This window comes from Rhineura floridana, chromosome 15 (assembly GCF_030035675.1).
Source record: "Rhineura floridana isolate rRhiFlo1 chromosome 15, rRhiFlo1.hap2, whole genome shotgun sequence".
NCBI lineage: Eukaryota > Metazoa > Chordata > Lepidosauria > Squamata > Rhineuridae > Rhineura > Rhineura floridana.
The window spans coordinates 4,488,362-4,506,173 of NC_084494.1; the positions used below are offsets into that span (position 1 = coordinate 4,488,362).

The 17,812-nt window shown below is 45.6% G+C and overlaps 1 protein-coding gene across 15 annotated transcripts in view; it reads left to right on the forward strand.

Moving 5' to 3' along the window:
• The window catches only part of MACF1 (microtubule actin crosslinking factor 1), a 383,383-nt gene that overhangs the window by 47,718 nt on the left and 317,853 nt on the right, over positions 1–17,812 (forward strand). Inside the window, exon 1 of one of the 15 annotated variants that reach the window (XM_061597836.1) lies at positions 1,837–2,009. The exons of the other annotated variants lie outside the window; for them this stretch is intronic. Coding sequence (XP_061453820.1) covers positions 1,958–2,009 — 52 coding nt within the window. The 5' untranslated portion in view covers positions 1,837–1,957. Of the gene's footprint in view, positions 1–1,836; positions 2,010–17,812 lie in introns of those variants that run through there. 15 annotated transcript variants of the gene reach the window in all.

Genomic DNA, 17,812 nt, shown 5'->3' on the forward strand with positions numbered 1-17,812 from the left:
ACCCAACTGCAGTGGGAGGGAGATAGTACTGATCTACCTTACGTTGGCTCACAATGTAATACTAAGCCATAGTTTGTTTAACAAACCACAAGTTATCTAGGAGTTGTCCTACAGATTATTTAACAAGCTATGGCATGTTTCTCCAAAGTTTGTTTTGTTTTCCACTTTCTGCCTTTGTAGCTGGCGTGGGGCAGCCAAACTATGATTAAGGAACCATTAATTAATCATAAACCATGACTAAGGGAGGCTGTTGGGTTTGCATTTAATGCTGAGCCATAGTTAAAATAATCTAAGGTTTGTAAACCAATAACAAACCATGGCTTCAGATTGTGGTTTGACAGCTGTTGGGCAGGCTTTGAACGATCAAACAAACCATGGTTTAATAACCTATAACTTAGTGAGAAACCCATGTTTCAGGTAGGATCGGTGGGGCTACCCTGTAATCGGAACATGACAGTCCACTTTGGATCATTTCCCAAAATTTAGGGTCATTCCCTTCCCTCAGAGCAAGGGCCAGGGCTTTCTAATTGTTGACATAGAAGGACCTTTTCCCCCCCCCCGAGTAGAGATTTATAATCTCTCCGGCTTTGTTGTAGAAGGGAGATGGACTTGGCTGAGCCATTACGGACTACCGCTCTGGTTAGATGGCGAAGTTCCCTTTTCTTGGCTCTGCATTCCCCATCATACCAAGATTGGGGGCTACGCGGAGATTTACCAACCAGGTTTGAGGTGGCAAGAGGTCTGATTGCACTGATTATGTCTTGATAAATCTGGGGAATGTGCCCTGGGGATTTGACAGCCATGGAGCGAAGATGGAGAAGTTTATCCGATAGCAACATCTGGTCCATGCTAGTACCGATTTCCAAGGACCATTTAAGGTGTCTAAACCCCTGTAAATGTCCAAGCATATGGGAGTCTGACTTGACAATGGGACGACAGTTTTGTGAGTAGAGTTTAAGTTTTAACGGAAGATGGACACTTTCTATTCTATCCTCTAAAGTCATGCTATGAATAAAGGAGGTAATGGAAGGTGTCCCGATAATATAATCGATGACACTGGCTCCCTTCTCGGAGACATATAACTTAGTGTTATTTGTGAACCAGGTCTGTGTTGCCATAAGGATTGCTGAGCACTGAAATAAATTATAGGAATACTAATTTAAGGTTGAGTTGGACACCATGTGAGATCTTTAATATGGGGATAATCCAGCTTTTTCGTTTTTTGATAAAATGATGCAATGGCTCTATTGTATTACATATTCATTGAAATACATCTATGCCATACTTTTGGATTTATCATTTTAAAATCTCATAAAAATGAATTAAAAAAAGAAATACTACGCATTGTGGTGGTACTTCATCCCCCCCTTTCTTTTGCATTTAGAATATCCAGTTGTATTTGTGCCTCACTGCTTGGTTCTTCTGAAGAACTTCTTTAAAATACCACTTCATGTTTGGACGAAGTCTTTCTCCCTCCGCATGCCTACATATTTTCTCCAGCTGTGTCAGTTCTCCCTTAAAACCAAAAGCAGGGCCTGTCACAGTTCTCTGCCTCTTTATGTGTGGTCTGGTTTTGGGGCGGGGTGGTGGTGGTGGAACCCTACACCTCTCATTTGCTCACAGATGGAGCCTTTCCGCAGTATCACTGCTGGTTTGCATAAAGAAGGAGGAGGTGTGTGGGCAAGGGGTTGGCTGACACCCAATGAGGTTTTTCATGCACACTTCTCATCAAATAAGGGAAAACAAAGAGGGCCGTCACACAGGGAGGCTGTCCTGGTGACATCACTGCTTAAAGAGTGACCAAAGTGCAATTCTTGTGTGGTGGCTTGTGAACTTGGAGCAGGACAGGAGACTGGCTGGGACCTCCAGGAGCCGGTGTGCATTTGTGCATTCATTTGCGACCCTTTTGGGCCATGGTCACAACGTTTTCCAGCTGAAAGGGCACCTCAGCAGGCAAATGAACACCGAGAAGTACCGGAAGTTCTTGGATGGACTCAACAACCTGAAAGGTACACACAGACTTTTTTTCTCCCTCTCCCTGTGGAGCATGTGTAGAAAGGAGCAGTGCAGCTGACCCAGCTTCGCTGCCAAGCTCAGAAGTGCATGCTGCCACCGTTCTCTGATGAGGGCAAGTGCCTGGGATAGGAAGGAATAGGTGCGCCAAGACTGAAGACTGAGTGTTGTTTTACAGCCAGCTGAAGGCAATTTTGCAACAGGCTTCACTTGACAGGCTGTGCACAAGCATTTCTTTTGTTTCGCTGCTACTGCCTCTGGTCAAACAGGCGTTGCAGGATTTTGAGACACCTTGAAAACTGCAGATCCTGTTGGCCGATGATGAGTATGGGATCTGTGTGTGCAGCATGAGCAGCAGTGATTTCCTTTTCAAACTGCCTCAAACTCTCTGAAAACCGGTTGCCAGCTAGAGGTGGCTTGTTGGCAGTCTGGCTAGAGGAGAAGTTACTCTTCCCTTCCCCGTTTATCTCTGTCAGCTTGTTTTTCAGGGCAGGGGAAAGTCAGCCACACTTCACCTTTGTTTTCAGGTTGCAAAGCAACCTGTGTTTTCCCGAGAGGCCTTTGCCTGCTGTGCCCGTCAGAGTCCTACCTTGTTTCCTGTGTCCATTTCTCCTACTGTGTCTCAGTTAGGTGTGAGTCAGAGTTTAAACATGAAGGTCTCTCTCCAGCTGGAGCGGAAGGCAACTGCTTTATAGGAAAAAGGATCTAGAATGCATTTGCTCTTTTACATAAGAAAAACAACCTTTTTTTAAAAAAAAAGGCTGTGTTATTGTCATTCTTTGGTGACCTGCGCACAGGGAACTGAGTGAAGTGGGAAGGGAACCCGTTGTGAAACGACTCACTGGAGTCTCGAGAAGGCCCTGTTCACCCTGATGGCTTTGTTTGTTTCTGCTGTCTGAACCTACTGCCAGGTTCTGGTGTGCCTAGAAGTTTCTGAGGGTCTTTGTTGTGTGTGGTGGTGGGGAAAGACGGATGGGTGTGCAAAGCTCCTGTATTCCTATAGCCTGGAGGGAGCAGGTGGCCCTACTAAATGTGAACCTTTCGTACCAGAGTTGTGATGGATGGGAATGGCCCTTCCTGCTCCAGCCGTCCTTCAGCTCCTGTTTTCTTCAATCTGCTCCCCCAGAGGTTGGTAAAGGAGAGAAATTTGCAGATGGACATTTGACCTCTTGGAGCAGGTGCCAGACGGGGAGCACTTGCACAAATAGCCAATTCTGGTGTGCGCATGGTGGCTAGTGTGGTGAATTACTTGGGCATGTGCTGAATTGTGGCTTGGCTCAAAATGCTTTCCAGATATTTTCAGGGCATGGCAGTCTGTGAAGTGATGGAGACGTTCGGAGCCTTTTCAAAGTTGATTGCCTTACGATTTAAAAAAGAATAATGCAGGAGCATTTGCTGTGACTTTGCTCATATTTTGGTCCAACAAAAAGAGGTGATTTGGGCAGGGCGTGTGATTCACAAACACTTGCTTATCTATGGTGGGAAAGGGGTTTTGTGGGTTTCCAATTTTGCTTCCCCCTCCTGCACCTGCTGCCACAGAGGTGGTTTTGGCTGCCATATTTCCTGTCCATAGTTGTATACATGTGCACTGTTGCAAATAAATGGCTAGCCAGGGTTGGGGTGTGGCAGGAGAGAGAGGTGCAGGAGCAGCCATGGAGGGAAAGAGGAGAAGCAGATTTTTGGAGGGCTAGTAGGAAAGAGCTGTAGTACGCCATGTGTATTGCATGCAGACAGCCCCAAGTATTGCCTAGGAAGTCTGGGGAAGAGTCCTGCCTGAGACCCTTGATGTGGAGTCTTGTCAGTGGCCCTCCATGGTCTCGGTAGACTGTACTGATCTAGATAGGCCCATAGACAGACTCAGGATGGGACAGCTGTCTCTGTTCCTTCGGATTGCCTTTTATGGGCAAAGACTTAGGTGGGATGGGAGGCAGCTGCGTTCCATGAGTTGATCCTGCAAGTAAGCTCTTCTTACTTGGCTGGCTTGAACCACAGGAGAATATTGTGTCTTGTTGGGGAGTCGCATTAGTCAACACGTTTCAGCCTAGTTTTGCTCTCTTTTCTGTTGACGTTATTTTATTGGCCACCAGCAGGGCTCTGGGTCTTCCCTGGGGTGGTCCAGAAACCCACTTTAGGTGGTCATGGTCTCTTCTCCTCTGCTCTTTCCATTCCTTGTAAGCGGGGTGGGTTATGGAGTCTCCCCACACAAACCTTGCTTGAAACAAACCGACATAGCTTGACTTCTGAAAATTTAGTTAGCTTCGTTTATTAAATTTATGGATTGCTTCCCACAACCAACGGAAGTTCCAATGTGATTTGCGAAACAAATATACCATAACAAAGAAAAAATACAATATAATATTAATACAATACAAATAAAAGTAAGCCTTTGGGGGGGGCTATGTTGATGCTTTGGTGTTTAAATGCAACCTACATTTGAAACGGTGTCACTACAGCCAGGCTTGTAAATTGTCTGTCACCTTATCGCCTCTGGCGATTTAGGAGTGGCCTCTAGGGGACCAGGAAGGAGATGTGGAAGACTTTTTTTCTTGGTGGTGGTTGCTGTGCCACCGATGACTGATATAGTGGGGGCAAGTGGTTTTTTGTTTTGGTTAAATGAGGCAGTATTTTGCAACTGGTTTGTGAAGCTATGATAGAACAAATACGACAGTGTTTTTAAAAAAGTTACAGGGGCTGAGAAAATTGGAAATTGTCTTACCAAAATGGGAGGCATCAGGCCTTGAAACTGCCTAGACTCTTAATAGTAGTAGTGCCGCAACAGGAGGAGCTGCTATTTTCTCAGTCTTGAAAGCCCTGAACCTGAATCCCAAATGTACGGTTACTGGAAGCTGTAAAGAGATTCTTTTCTCCTTAAGACTATTATGTTTCAACAATGATCTGCCATGGTTAAAATAGGATTCAGGACAGAAAAAAAAGGTAAAGGTGTCCCCGCACTTGTAGTGTGAGTCGTTTCCGACTCTTAGGATGACGTCTTGCGACGTTTCCTAGGCAGACCGTATATATGGGGTGGGTTTGCCAGTTCCTTCCCTGGCCTTTTTTTACCCCCCCAGCATATGCCAGGTACTCATTTAATCGACCACGGATGGATGGAAGGCTGAGTGGACCTCAACCCCTTTTACTGGAGAGTCGACTTCCTCCTTCCGTTGGAATCGAACTCCGACCGTGAGCAGAGCTTCGGCTGCGTTACCGCTGTTTACCACTCTGCGCTTAAATTCAGCCCTGGCTATCCAGAGTTTTTCTTTGGAGATTCTCTCAGCTGATTGTGGTTTTGTGTTGCAAAGGTGAACTTTGTGTTTAGTTTAGCCCGGTGCCAAGAGCTGTCTATTATTTGCCTGTCCACCTCCAGTTTTCACTTTTCCACCTGACTCACTGTCATTTCCAGGTTGCTAGAGTAAGAAGAGAAGGTTGTGTCCTTTTATTCCTGCACAGGGTTTTTATTTGCTGGCTATCCAAATCTGTAGTATTGAGCAGTAACACTGGAACTCTGTCGCCTACAAGAGTAAATCAGTTCATTTAAATAGGAAGGATGTTGCGGGGAGAGAGCGAGAGAAGAGAAGCTTGCGCTTGTGTCCCATCATAAATGCCTTTTCTGTCTCCGCACGCTTTCTGCAGCTGGTGTTGGTGAATCAAGTGTAAACCAAACTCCTGCATGGCTAAAGTAGTGAAGCAACTGTTTGGAATTAATGACAAGCTTGGAGACATTCTTTTATCCCCCTCCCCTCGCTGGTCATATAACCCTCCCCATTCTACAGCACATCAGCAGCTGTGACACGGAAGTGGGCTGGACTGCTCGTTGCCAGCCAGCTGGCTCCTTTGTTTCAGTTTTGGTGCCTTTTTAAAAATTAAAGGCATCAGCTCTGCCTCATGCTGGATCTTGCTTTTTCTCAACTTGGCCCAACTGGCACTGTGTCTTAGACCATTAGCGAGTTGCTTAATGGACTTTCTGGAAGAGACTGGACTCCTGGCCTGGCACTTCTTCTGCTTCTTCTGGCAGGGCCTCGTGCTGACTTGCGAGCTGCAGGACCACTTGCGAAAGCAAGCTACACAGACTGAGCTAAGAGAGCTTTGGCAAAGATTGTGTCAGGCAGGTGGGGGACCTGGATTATTGTGTAGTTTGTTGACATCTTCTTTTGGGGCCCTGCTGTTTGCTCAAGTACTCACATCCTTAGAATGCTGTTGATGCAAATGTCAAAGATGCCCATATTTCAGTGAACGGCCTTCAAAGAGAGATTCCAGCCTGCAGATGCTGAACTGGCATTTGGTAGCAAATTTGATTCTATTGTTTTTGGACTCAGTTGTGACGGGAGCATAAAAATAAATGCCTTTCTTCAGGAGTTCAGTTATCTTTCTTGCTATGCAATTGCCAGCTGTGGCTGTTGTGCAATGACTTGCTCTGTTTTTATGTTGCATCTATTTGGCCTCTGCCTAGAAATGGGTCAGAGTCTTGTGTTCCAGGGTTTCCTGACCTCCCTGTTTATAATGTACCTTGACCGGCCAACTGCAAATAACATGTCATGCATCTTTTGGAGAGGGGTCTAAGCCACAAAACCTTGTGCCACAATCAGTTAGTGTTCTAGACCTGTTGTTTTCACATGCAACCAGCAAATTACTGGGTTACTACAACTTCTTTGTACAACTTCTCTGCAAACAAAGAAATAAAATAAAACCCTGACGGGGGGAAATTACCTAAATTGCTGGTTTACTTCAGCTTTTGGGGTGTTACGAATCTGGTTGATGGGCAGCAATCTTCCAGGCTGAGTTGGGCTCTTGGGGAGGGATTCATTTGATGTTGGTGCCAGGAATGAAGCAACTTCTATACTGAAGTAAACTGACAGGCGGAGTTTAATTTGAGGCTTTGATGTAGCCAAATGTTACTTTTGAATGTTAGCTTTTAAGCCTGAAACTTAGGAGGAACAGAAATTAAGAGAACTTCTGAGCACGTGTGGAGTACCTTTTCATCACTGAGAAGCTACTAGCTGTCTCGGGTGGGCTGAGGTTTGTTGTTTCCACCCTGAACGATGTGCTTTATGAGCAAACCTCATCCTTGGCACTTCTAATGAGGATCATTGATCGGTTCACACCATCAAACAGGATAGTGAATGCATGGGATAGAGACTGGGTCACAGCCCTCCACATTTTTAGGAACCCCTGGTTGGTGACATAAACATGGGGAAATAATTCACAGATGCTATGTGGATTACTTCTACCATAATCAAGCAGAACTGATGTAAAAAATCCTTCATTTGAAAGGTACTCTGGATTCTCAACTAGGGGCAGGAGACCCAGTGGGTAGTTCAGTGGCTGGAGAGCTGGGCTTTAATCTGCTGTTGCCCAACTAAAAAATAATACTATTAAAAAGTTTGTTGTGAGGGTATGCACCATGAAATCAATAAAGGACTTGCAAAAACAAATAAATTATTTTTTAAAATTAGGATGATATAAATGATTAGTGGTGGAAATTGTCCCCCTTTCCCACAACCCAGTGTCAGTGTTTAACTCTGGATTCTGTTCTCAGTGCTTGGCTTGGGGATATATTAATGCATCGGGCATGGGCATCTTCTGAGAGAGGCCTGGATGTTGGACTCGTTTCCTTGTACTTGCATTCAACGGCAGATCCTTTCTCCTATGCAACTAAGTCAACCTGGGTGCAATTGAATGCCACAAGTGTTATCCTAATTGTGTCAACCTTGATTACCATGGATACAAACTGAATTGGGGTTATAGAACCAGTGCCATTTTGCTGAAACTATGGGATTTTTTTTGTATGCAAGATCTGGGGAAATATGATATAGTCATTGAATGAAGATCTGTCTAAGAATCTAATGTTAGAACTTGGACACTAAGACCTGCCTTGGGATTCTTATAAAGGGTGGGATATAAATAAAACTAACTAAATTAATATCCATTCACTCTGCAGACTGCTAGAATGGAGAAAGCACTTTTGAGCATGTAAAGATTGTCTTTTTGTCACCATTGGGTTGGTTCAGGAAGGAGACCATGTATTGAGCCTTAGCACTTGTTTAAGAATTAACCACTGCAGGGGGAGTCACCTACATTTAAGACAACTTCAATGTTGTGTATTGTTAAAATATTGCTCTATAAGGAGCTTCCCTTGAAGATGGTTTGGATGCTGCAACCGGTGCAGAATGTGGCTGCCAGAAGGTTGAATGGTACATCTGAAACTATATAACACTACTTCTGCAGAATCTGCCTATACATTTCTGAGCCCAGTTCAAGGTGCTACTGTTGATTTGGCTTGAAATATTCAAAGGAATCCTACCTATACTACTCTTCCTGGGCTTTAAATTCAGCGGTGGAGGGAGGCCCTTCTTAGCATTTTGCCACCAGGTTGAAGCATGTTGTGTGGTGATATGGGAAAGGGTCTTCTCGGTGGTGGCCCCCTGTACCTGGAAGCCCTCCCCACCACCCAAGGTGTGTCTGGTGCTGACATTGCTTACTTTTTGGAAAGGGCTAAATATGCATTCCTTTACCCAAGCTTCTGAATGGGATTGATGTATTGAGGTCTGTTGCTACAAACTTTTACACCTGCTATGATATATAGCAGCTCTATCATTTTGATTATGTCTTAGTAATTTTTATCTGATGTGAGGGGAATAGGGGTCTCCTCTCAGCACCCTTCACAAACTACAGTTCCCAGGGTTCCTTGGGCGAAGTCATGACTGTTTAAAGGGGAATAATAGTGGAATAAATGTCTGGCGTCAATGTGGCCATCCTATCCCACTTGGTTTTGTTTTTGCTTTGTTGTACATATGTATGTTTTCCTGCCCCTTCTCCCAGAAACTTAGAGCAGTGTTCATAATGCTAACCCTACCTGATTGTCACAATCCTTTAAGGTACATCAGGCTGAGAGGGAGGAATTGACTCAAGGTCAGTCAGCTCAGCTTCATGGCTGGGTGGAGATTTCTGAACCCAAGTACTCATTTTTGCATTGTAAGCCATTTTGAGGACTTTGGGCTAGTTGAGTGGGAGATTTGCATTTAAATGAATAAAAATAAGAACATTCCCATTTTGATCTGTGCTGAATCAGCAGCATTCCCTTCCTACCCTGTAGGGTTGTGGTAGAAGCAGGCCTCTCCTGCTAATTCTTATTTCTTCCCCTAGGCTGGAGGTCGTTTTGGGGAGGGATTTTGCTAATGTAGGTCACTGAGCCTTCCATGTGAAAATTTTCACACACATACACACACACACACACACACACAGAGAGAGAGAGAGAGAGAGAGAGAGAGAGAGAGAGAGAGAGAGAGAGAGCGAGCACAAGATGAAGAAGCTATTTGGATCAAGTATTTATTCTGGCATCGTGTTTGTCTACAAATCTGCTCAGCTGTGGCTTCCACTTCCTCCCCAGCTGGCTTGTTGCTTCCCAGCAGCCAAAGTTCCAGCCGCCGCCTCTGTGACCATTTTTCTCCCCAGCATGCTGGGGGCATTGTCCAAGAAACCTTTTGACCTTTGAAATGCTTTGGGTTAAGCTTCCTGCAAGGCGGCTGCCTATCCCAGCCCTGTAGCCAGCCAGCCTTGTTTGGTGGGGCATTTTTGTTGGGGCATAGCGCCAGCCAATCCTCCTCCCACCATTCACTGTTGGAGAGGACATGAGGGCCAGGCTAGGAAAAGGGAAAGACAATGCCCTTCCTCCTCACTCCTCCTCTATTCAGAGAGCGTGTTGACTTACATCATGGGCTATGTAAAGGTCAAGTTAACAGAAAATTTAGTGTAAGCCCCAGGAATAAAATGCCTGGTATATTTCTTGTTTTATAAGAACATCAAGGATGCAGTGAACGAGGGGATACCAAACTGTTAACTCCTTCTTGAGGATCCCTCCTTCTAGTCTTGCTCATCACCTTTAGATTTTCCTTTCTGTTGGACAATCAAGGGGAAACTTTTTAACTGCTAGCTATATCAAGGACTAACTAAGCAATTTGAAACTAATTGTGGAAAGCAATTGGATTTTTTTTACTGGTTGCTGGGTTGATTTTTTTTCTGCCCAGAACCCTGAAAAGGCTTCATGCTGAGCTGCACCCACTGGGAAAATCAGCAATTAGGCTTGAGTTACAGCTTAGGTGGCCAGCCAGTCACCTGGTGCACAGCAGTTTTTCATCATTTGCCATCAAGTACTCAAGAAAAAGAAGAAAAAATAGCCACTATGAAAGTGAGTATAGTGAGTGCTTTAAAAGAGTAAAGGGTAACTTAGGGTAGATATTTTTTCAGACCAAGCTATCACTTTATTTCACCCTTTAGCAATAAACACCCAATCCTGTTGTACTCGTCATAATAACTGCAGAATAAACAAACACTTATGTCTTATCGAAGGCAAACATACGTGCTTCTGTGTCACTGGCTGGGTAGAGGACACAACGGAAACTGAAAAGCAAAGCCAAGGAAAGTCCAAAGGGTGGAGTCTAACTTTAGCCCATTATGCAAAGTTCTAATATTTAACTCTTCAAGGGTCATGTTACTATAATACTGATTCCCCCCCCCCCCAGGATTACTTAAGTAATGATAGAATGGTTGTGACTGAAAAATCTAGCCTCAGTCAGGGAAAGTCTTGATTGAGGAGACTTTTGGGAGTTCTTCCAGATGAGGCTATTGTTGTGCATTCACCCTTCCTTATTCACCGAATTTTTCTGAGGCTCCTATTATTAAATTGTTCCTGTCATTCTTTAAATTGAGTCTGTCATTGTCTGTCATTTCACAAATTAAAGGCAATTTAAAAAAAATCTGGAGGGGCAAAGCAGAGCTGTAGGGTCCATCCATTTGCCCCACCCTGGCCACAAGAGTGGTCTGTCCACCCTAAAACCATCTCAAAATCAGCCACAACTTCCCTCTTAATGCATGAACTACACTCGGGTGGCAAAGGTGCGGGCTGGGGAAGGCGTTCTCAGAGGTGGCCTCACTGCTATGAAACTTGTGGAGGTGAGCCCAAAGTTCCTTGGTGTGTTTTCTGGCTGGCTTCTGTGCAGGTAGTGGGGAGTGGTCAGTATTAATTACCCAAAGGATTTGAGTGGGTTTTTTTACCATTCATTATGATGTTTTGTTGTGTTCTCTCCTCTTGTTAAATTCTAGCCACATTCTTTGCACCAAAAGAGGTTTTTAGAAATGGCCTTTGCTTGCCTGAGTTTCTGTGGAGCTGGCACTTCTGCTGTGAGGCCGCCACCGTATGCCGCAATTGGACATGTACCCAATACCTTCCAGCTGGAGTCATTCAGCCACTGTAGGCTGTCTTGAGTTTAAGCCAGATGTGAATGCAGGAAAGCAGGTTAAGTGCCAGAACAGAGGTTGAGGCACAAGTAGTGCCCCCCATCTTTTGCTGTTTTGGGGTCACAGTTTTGAATGCAGTGTCATTCCTCTGGAGTCACAGGTGATGAAAACACCATCTGCCCTTGACCATATGTCCCACTGGGTGATTTCTGAAAGATGCTTGTAAATTGCACTGAAGACTCAGTCTGCTGACCCAAGACAATGTTGATGTCTGCCCAAGTCAGATAACTCTATCCTTGGATGAGATTTCTATTGCCCTCCAACTCTTTAAGTAACTGCTCTGTGTGTACTGAATCTGGGTGTCCCCCAAAATCATACTTGTCAGGGAGTGCCCTTACCGCTTGAATGTATTTGACTGGCAAAACTGGATCAGTCTGTTTTGGGCTATGAATATAAGAACATTCTTTGAGAACTTGTCCGTGCTGCTTATTCAAGAGTAGCTCTCCTTTTACTCTGGATCAATCAGTTTGGAAACACTAGCAATTCCTGGTGCTTTTTGCACAAGTCCTAATACAGATGAGAATCTGTACTCCACTGTTGAAGATATATACAGTATTTCAGCTTCCCCGAAGTGGGTGGTTAAAAGGGTGCTCAAGGGTCACTACTTCAAGTTGAGGGGGGCATCCAAACTCAAACTTCCAGTGCTCCGGGGAGGTGGGAGAAGGGGGGCATAGGCTGCTGTGGGAAAGTCTGCCAGAGGCAGCCTTAAAAGTGTCACTTTCTGCCAAGGGCTGAGAGAGACAATCGGTTCTTGAGAACTGGAGGTGCCCTAATTAAAGGCATTTTTCTGGTGTTATTTCTTAACTCTCCCCCTCCCTGCCCCCTTGCTGTCCTGTCTAGTTGAACAGGCCTTGCAGGGTTTCAGAGTACTGCACAAACATACAAAATGGTATGACCAGAGATGGCGCAGGTGGTTCAGAGGGAAAAAGCATGTATATTCTATGAGCAGCAAAACTAGTTTGTCTGAGCCAAGCTACATGCAAGTTAAAAATGGAAATGGACTGCCTTCAAGTTGATTCCGACTTATGGTGACCCTGGGTCTTCGTGGTAAGCGGTATTCAGAGGGGGTTTCCCATTGCCTCCCTCTGAGGCTGAGAGGCAGTGACTGGCCCAAGGTCACCCAGTGAGCTTCATGGCTGTGTGGGGATTCGAACCCTGGTCTCCCAGGTCGTAGTCCAACACCTTAACCGCTGCACCACACTGGCTCTCCATGCAAGTTAAATGCATGCTTAAAACTGTCCGTTCTCTTTTAGAAAGAGCAGCTGGGTGCACTGCCCATTAAATCAGGACAGAGAAGGGGGGTAGTAACTCTCTTCCCCTTTTCTGTCCCCCCCTGCCATTCCCCCCCCCTGGAAATCACCTCTGAAGGTGCTGTTTGCAGCAAAAAGCTTTCTCCATCTCAAATGAAGAGTTTAAATAGGGAACCAAATTGCTGACCAAGGGAGGAAGGGACAGCAGGAACTGGCTGCTTCACTTCTAGACCACTGAGTGCCATCAGGCGGTGTCTGGAGGACAGGCAGGGCTCCGAACCCCCATCTCCACCCCAGTGTTTGTCTTCAGTATGTTTGCCTTTTTGGCCAGTCATGTGATGATTTCCTTGAATTGGAAGCAGTTGGGGCCACTCAAGGTGTCTGCGTGTGATAAGAGGCTGAGTACTTCTCCGAGCCATGGGGGTGGGGCAAGGAGGTGTGTTTGGTTCCCCCCCCCCCGGCACAGGGTGGTCGATCCTTTGTACAGCCCAGCACTGTGGTATTGAGATGGGTGGGAAACCAATGGGTGGAATTATGGGGGGGCATTTCTTCATTGCCTGTGGTTGAGGCTTCTAACTTCTCCACCCCAAAATGACAGCTGCCCCCCTTTAAAGAGGTATGGGGCTGCAAAGCCCACAGAGCCACCTTGAGAGCTGGGCAGCAGGTTGGCTGGGTGGCTTCTAGACTGGGCTGGAAATCCCCCATTTCAGCTTACTAGGAAGCCTCCAGAAAGCCCACCTTGCTCTCTGCCTCCCCGCCTCCTTTGCAGCAGTCCGGGGGTAACAATGCTGGCCTAACTTGCAGGGCTGTTTTATAGAGATGGCTAGGAGAACATATGCGTAAGGTGTGGGGGTGTATGTTTGAATGTACTTATTAGCAATGCCTTCCTCCCAAAGGAGGTCAGAGCAGCCAACAACAAAGAAGCAAATCAGTACAGCTAAAAACAAACACATACATTTGAAATGTTTAAAAACATTAAGAATATCTAAAAATATTTTAGAACAGTTACATATCCTCACAGCTAATAATTTCAAGGTTGCAGGGAACAATAGCTTTCACTCATCAAATGTATGGAAGAGCAGGGATGTTTTTAAATTCCTCTTGAATATTAATAATGAGGCAGGCAGTCACGCCTCACCAGAGCTGGCATTCCACAAACAGAGAACCACCACCTGGAAGGCCCTGTCATAGGTCAGCACCAACTGGATACCATCCAGCAGTGGCACCACTAAGAGAGCTTCCATAAAACTGACCCCACACCCAGTTTTTGAACCAGGGCTCCCAGAAGTCATGTCCTGGCACCTGGTGCCTGCTCTACTGGAACCCCGTTCCTACTTTGAGTTTGGCAAATGCTGCTTTAGCACCAACCTGCCTGATCATCTTACTCAACTGACTTGAAGGACCAATTACTGTCCACCAAGCCAAATAAAAGTCTAGCCTTAAGTTTGCTCCCACCTAGTATGAGTGCTTGACTGACACTTGGCAGTAATTCATTAGGTGCAGGGCCTTCTTGGGCTGTGGCGCCAGTTTTATGAAATCTCTCTCCCCATCTCCTGGGAGGCCCACCATCAAGCTCCAGCCCTTCACTCTTTTAGGCTCAAGGCTAGGACATTGCTCTTCAGAAAGGCCTTTGGGCCTGGCTGATCTAATGCAAACTGATTTTTTTGGTTTTGTGCCTGCCTTCTTTCTTGGCTGTGGTTACTGCTATTTTTGTAATGTTTTGAATTTTAACTAGGCTGTAGTTGAATTGTTTGATTTCTTTTGCTGTGAGCCTCTTTTTTTTCTTTTTAGAGAAAACCAGAGTAAGTTTTTAAAAGCTCCATTTTAGGGCATTACCCTTAGACCAACCAAAATCTTACAAAACAAGCTTTCAAGTTCCTTCAGGTCAGTGAGGAGTTCTGGGGAACTCAAAAACTTGCATACTATTTTGTGACATTTTGATTGGCCTAATAAAGATATTGGCCTAAAATGTGTTTCAATGTTCTTATGAGCCAACACTTTACTTTATCTACCTTTTAATTTTTAAAATAAATTTGTTGTCCTTTTTCCGATTGCTGCCTTGGACATTGATCTCTGCCTGGCTTGAACCACACACTCACTTCTGGCCCACTTAAGTGAACACCCAGGTCTTGGAGCCCATCCCTTGCTGGAAGTCTGGTCCCAGAAGGTGAAATGCTCTGAACGCCTGAAGTGCCCTGTTTAAAATACTCCCCCTCCCATTCAGAAGGCATGGCAGCAAACCTACCCCTCCCCTCTGCCCAAATCAGCCTCTGCAATTCAGCCTCTGCCGTTGGTCACGTTCATGCAGCACAAAGGGACAACTGCAGGCCTCCTGAATCCAAGAGAGAGGGAACTTTCTTGGTGCTCTATGTGTAAGCTGCTGTACTCAGCATCCCGGGTAGGTTAGTGATTTGGTTTAGGTTTTTATCCAGGTTTTGTGTCACTGGTGAGAATTAAATGACATCCTTTGTCAGACTCCAGCTGCCCTGCTCAAGGGCCTGGGCAAGGTGTGGCAGGTAACCATGCCTCCTCTCCGGGTGGGCCCCTGTGCCACCTGGACAGATGTCATCCAAGTTCAAGAAGCCCTTGTGATGTTCCTGTATGTGAATGTAATGTAAATATGGTAAGTGCAGGTTTATTATAGGAAATATGGTAAGTGGAGTGAGTGAGAAGGGGGAGTAGATGGGCTGTAGAATGCTGGATGATGATTGGCTGAAGGTATAAATGAGAGGATGACAGTTGAGTCGTGGTGGGGGTTGGACAGGGTGGTTGTGGACAGGGAGGATGATGTGGAGAGTAAGAGGTGGCTGTTGAGATATTGGGTTGGAAGTTCTGAGGCAAATAGTAGGAATTAGGAACATAAGAGAAACATATGAAACCATATGCTTGTCAATGAAATCTATAAGTAATCTTGTTATTCTTAGTGTTATCAATAAATATTTTATTGGTTTACTTAAAGCCTGATTCCTCAGCTGGGGGTGCACAGACCAGGGGGGAGGCAGAGTAACCAAGGCTGAAGAAGAAATAGTATCGAATGGTGGCAGCGGTGAAGGAAGAGATATTGTATCAACATCCAGTACCACAGAGCAACCCAGAGCTGTGAACTTCATAGGCAAGAGGCTTCAGGGGGGTTGGGAATTACCTATACACACAGACACAAGGTATCAAAATAACCAGGAAGAGACTAAGGCACAGTCTAGAGATTATATTGGATACACAGAGTGTTGGGTGGTGTGGCCTAGCAGGGGGATCTTTTGAGATCTGTGCTAGAGCGGAGAGAGGTAAAAATAAGCACAACGATCCTGATTGCTGGTACCCACGAGTGAGAGCGACACAGGTGGTGCCAGGGAAGGACGTCACAGCTCTCCTTAGTATCTATTACTTTGGAGACTCTACAAGGGGCTGCAGGTGTTGAGGATGCATTTGCTGGGGGAGAGCAGCACACCGAGAACCGCAGGGGACCTCCTATGGGCTTCAGGGTCGTGAAGCGCTAGGCCGGGAGAACAAGCCCCTCTTAATGTTTGGTGGCATCTTGGTCCTTAGAATGGCCTTCCCCAACCTGGTGCTGTCCAACTGCCTTGGATTACATCTCCCATGAGCCCCTGCCAAGCATGGCCTTATTATTATGATTTATTTATTACATTTATACCCCACCTTTCTTTTCATGCTGTTTGGGGCTCATGGGAGTTGTAGTCCAAACCAGCTGGAGGGCACCAGGTTGGGAAAAGCTGACCTTGAACAAAACAAGGAAATGTTAGCAACTGCATGATTTAATTTGAATGGGTTTTATGTGCCATCCTTTTTTTTGCATTTAGATAATCTCAAATTACTGATTGCTGCTTTGGCACTTTCAAGATTGTATGGAGAGAAATGGGGTGGGGAGCCTAGTGTAATAAATTGAGGCTGGGTGCTCGTTGAAAAGTTTCCATTAAGTGATGGGCAAAGCCCAGATTAAGCAAGCGGTCCAGACTCAAAAGATGAAGAGGTAGCTTGGCTGCTGCTTCAGGAGAGTGTGTGTGATTGAGAGGAAAGCATGGCAATTGCCACGTTAGCTGGAGCTGGTGGCTTTCCTGACTTGAATGGTGGTACTTTCAATTTGCAGAGCACTTTCTGTCTGCATTCAAGAATCTCTCTCTCCCTCCCCCCCACTCCATACACACCCACAGAATTCAGCTGGCCTTAAACTTCTATGCAGTGACACAAAAGTAATAGTGCTATTGCAGCCGAAACAGTCTAGCAAAACCAAACCAGAGTTTGTTCAGCTGTTCAAATTAGAATTCGGCAAGACACAGGTTTTCAGGCTCTAGATCTTCAGCGCCAGTTTCTCAAACAGCAAAGAGACTTGTGGTACCTTCATGACAAATGGGTGAGTGCCCACTTTGTCAACTGTTAGCTTTTGTCATTTCAAGCTGCCTTCAGACTTAACAGGTTGTCCAATTGCTTCACAGTGGGAAGGCCTCTTTTGTGGATTGCAGCCTAACAGTACTCAATCTTAGTGCCTTAGGGATGTGTGAAACTGAATGTTTCGGACACTTATCTGCAAAGTAGTCACAAAGCAGATGGTGTGCATGGTGTGCATTACTGTATACATTTCTTTAATTGCACATCATATTCCTCCCTGCCCTTCCTGCAGGAAATGATATCTCTCTGCAATGTAATGCAAATCAGAATAATTGTTGCGCAGGATCAGAATAATTACTTGCAATTGGCCGCATTGCTACCTCTTCTGTCTCTTCCCCCACATCTCCTCAGTAGATCCAGGCATAGTATTTGCAAGTGGAAATGGACAACGCATTCCTTACACACAGAGAGAGCTCCTTTTCAGTAGGGGCATTTTTTAAATATTAAATTTTATTTATCTCCTGCCTTTGCAACAAGGCACTCAAGTGGTGTTTGTGCTTCTTTTGCCTCCCCCACTTTCATCCTCACAACAGCCCTGTGAGGCAAAGTGACTGACCCAAGGTCACCTGCCCAGTGAACTTTGTGGCCGAGTGAGGAATTGAACTGAGGTCTCCCCAGCCGTTGTCGGACGCTAACCCAACCTTCTCCAACCTGGTGCCCTCCAGATGTTTTGGACTACAGCTCCCATCAACCCAAGCCAGTCCAGCCAGATGATGCTGGGACTGATGGGAGTTGTAGTCTGAAGTGTCTGGAGGGCACCAGGTTGGCTACACTAACCACTGCCCCAGGCAGGACAGCCCACATCTGAAATACCCTTGTAGCGATTTGGATTTTAGTGGTGCGTGTGTCTGTGTTTG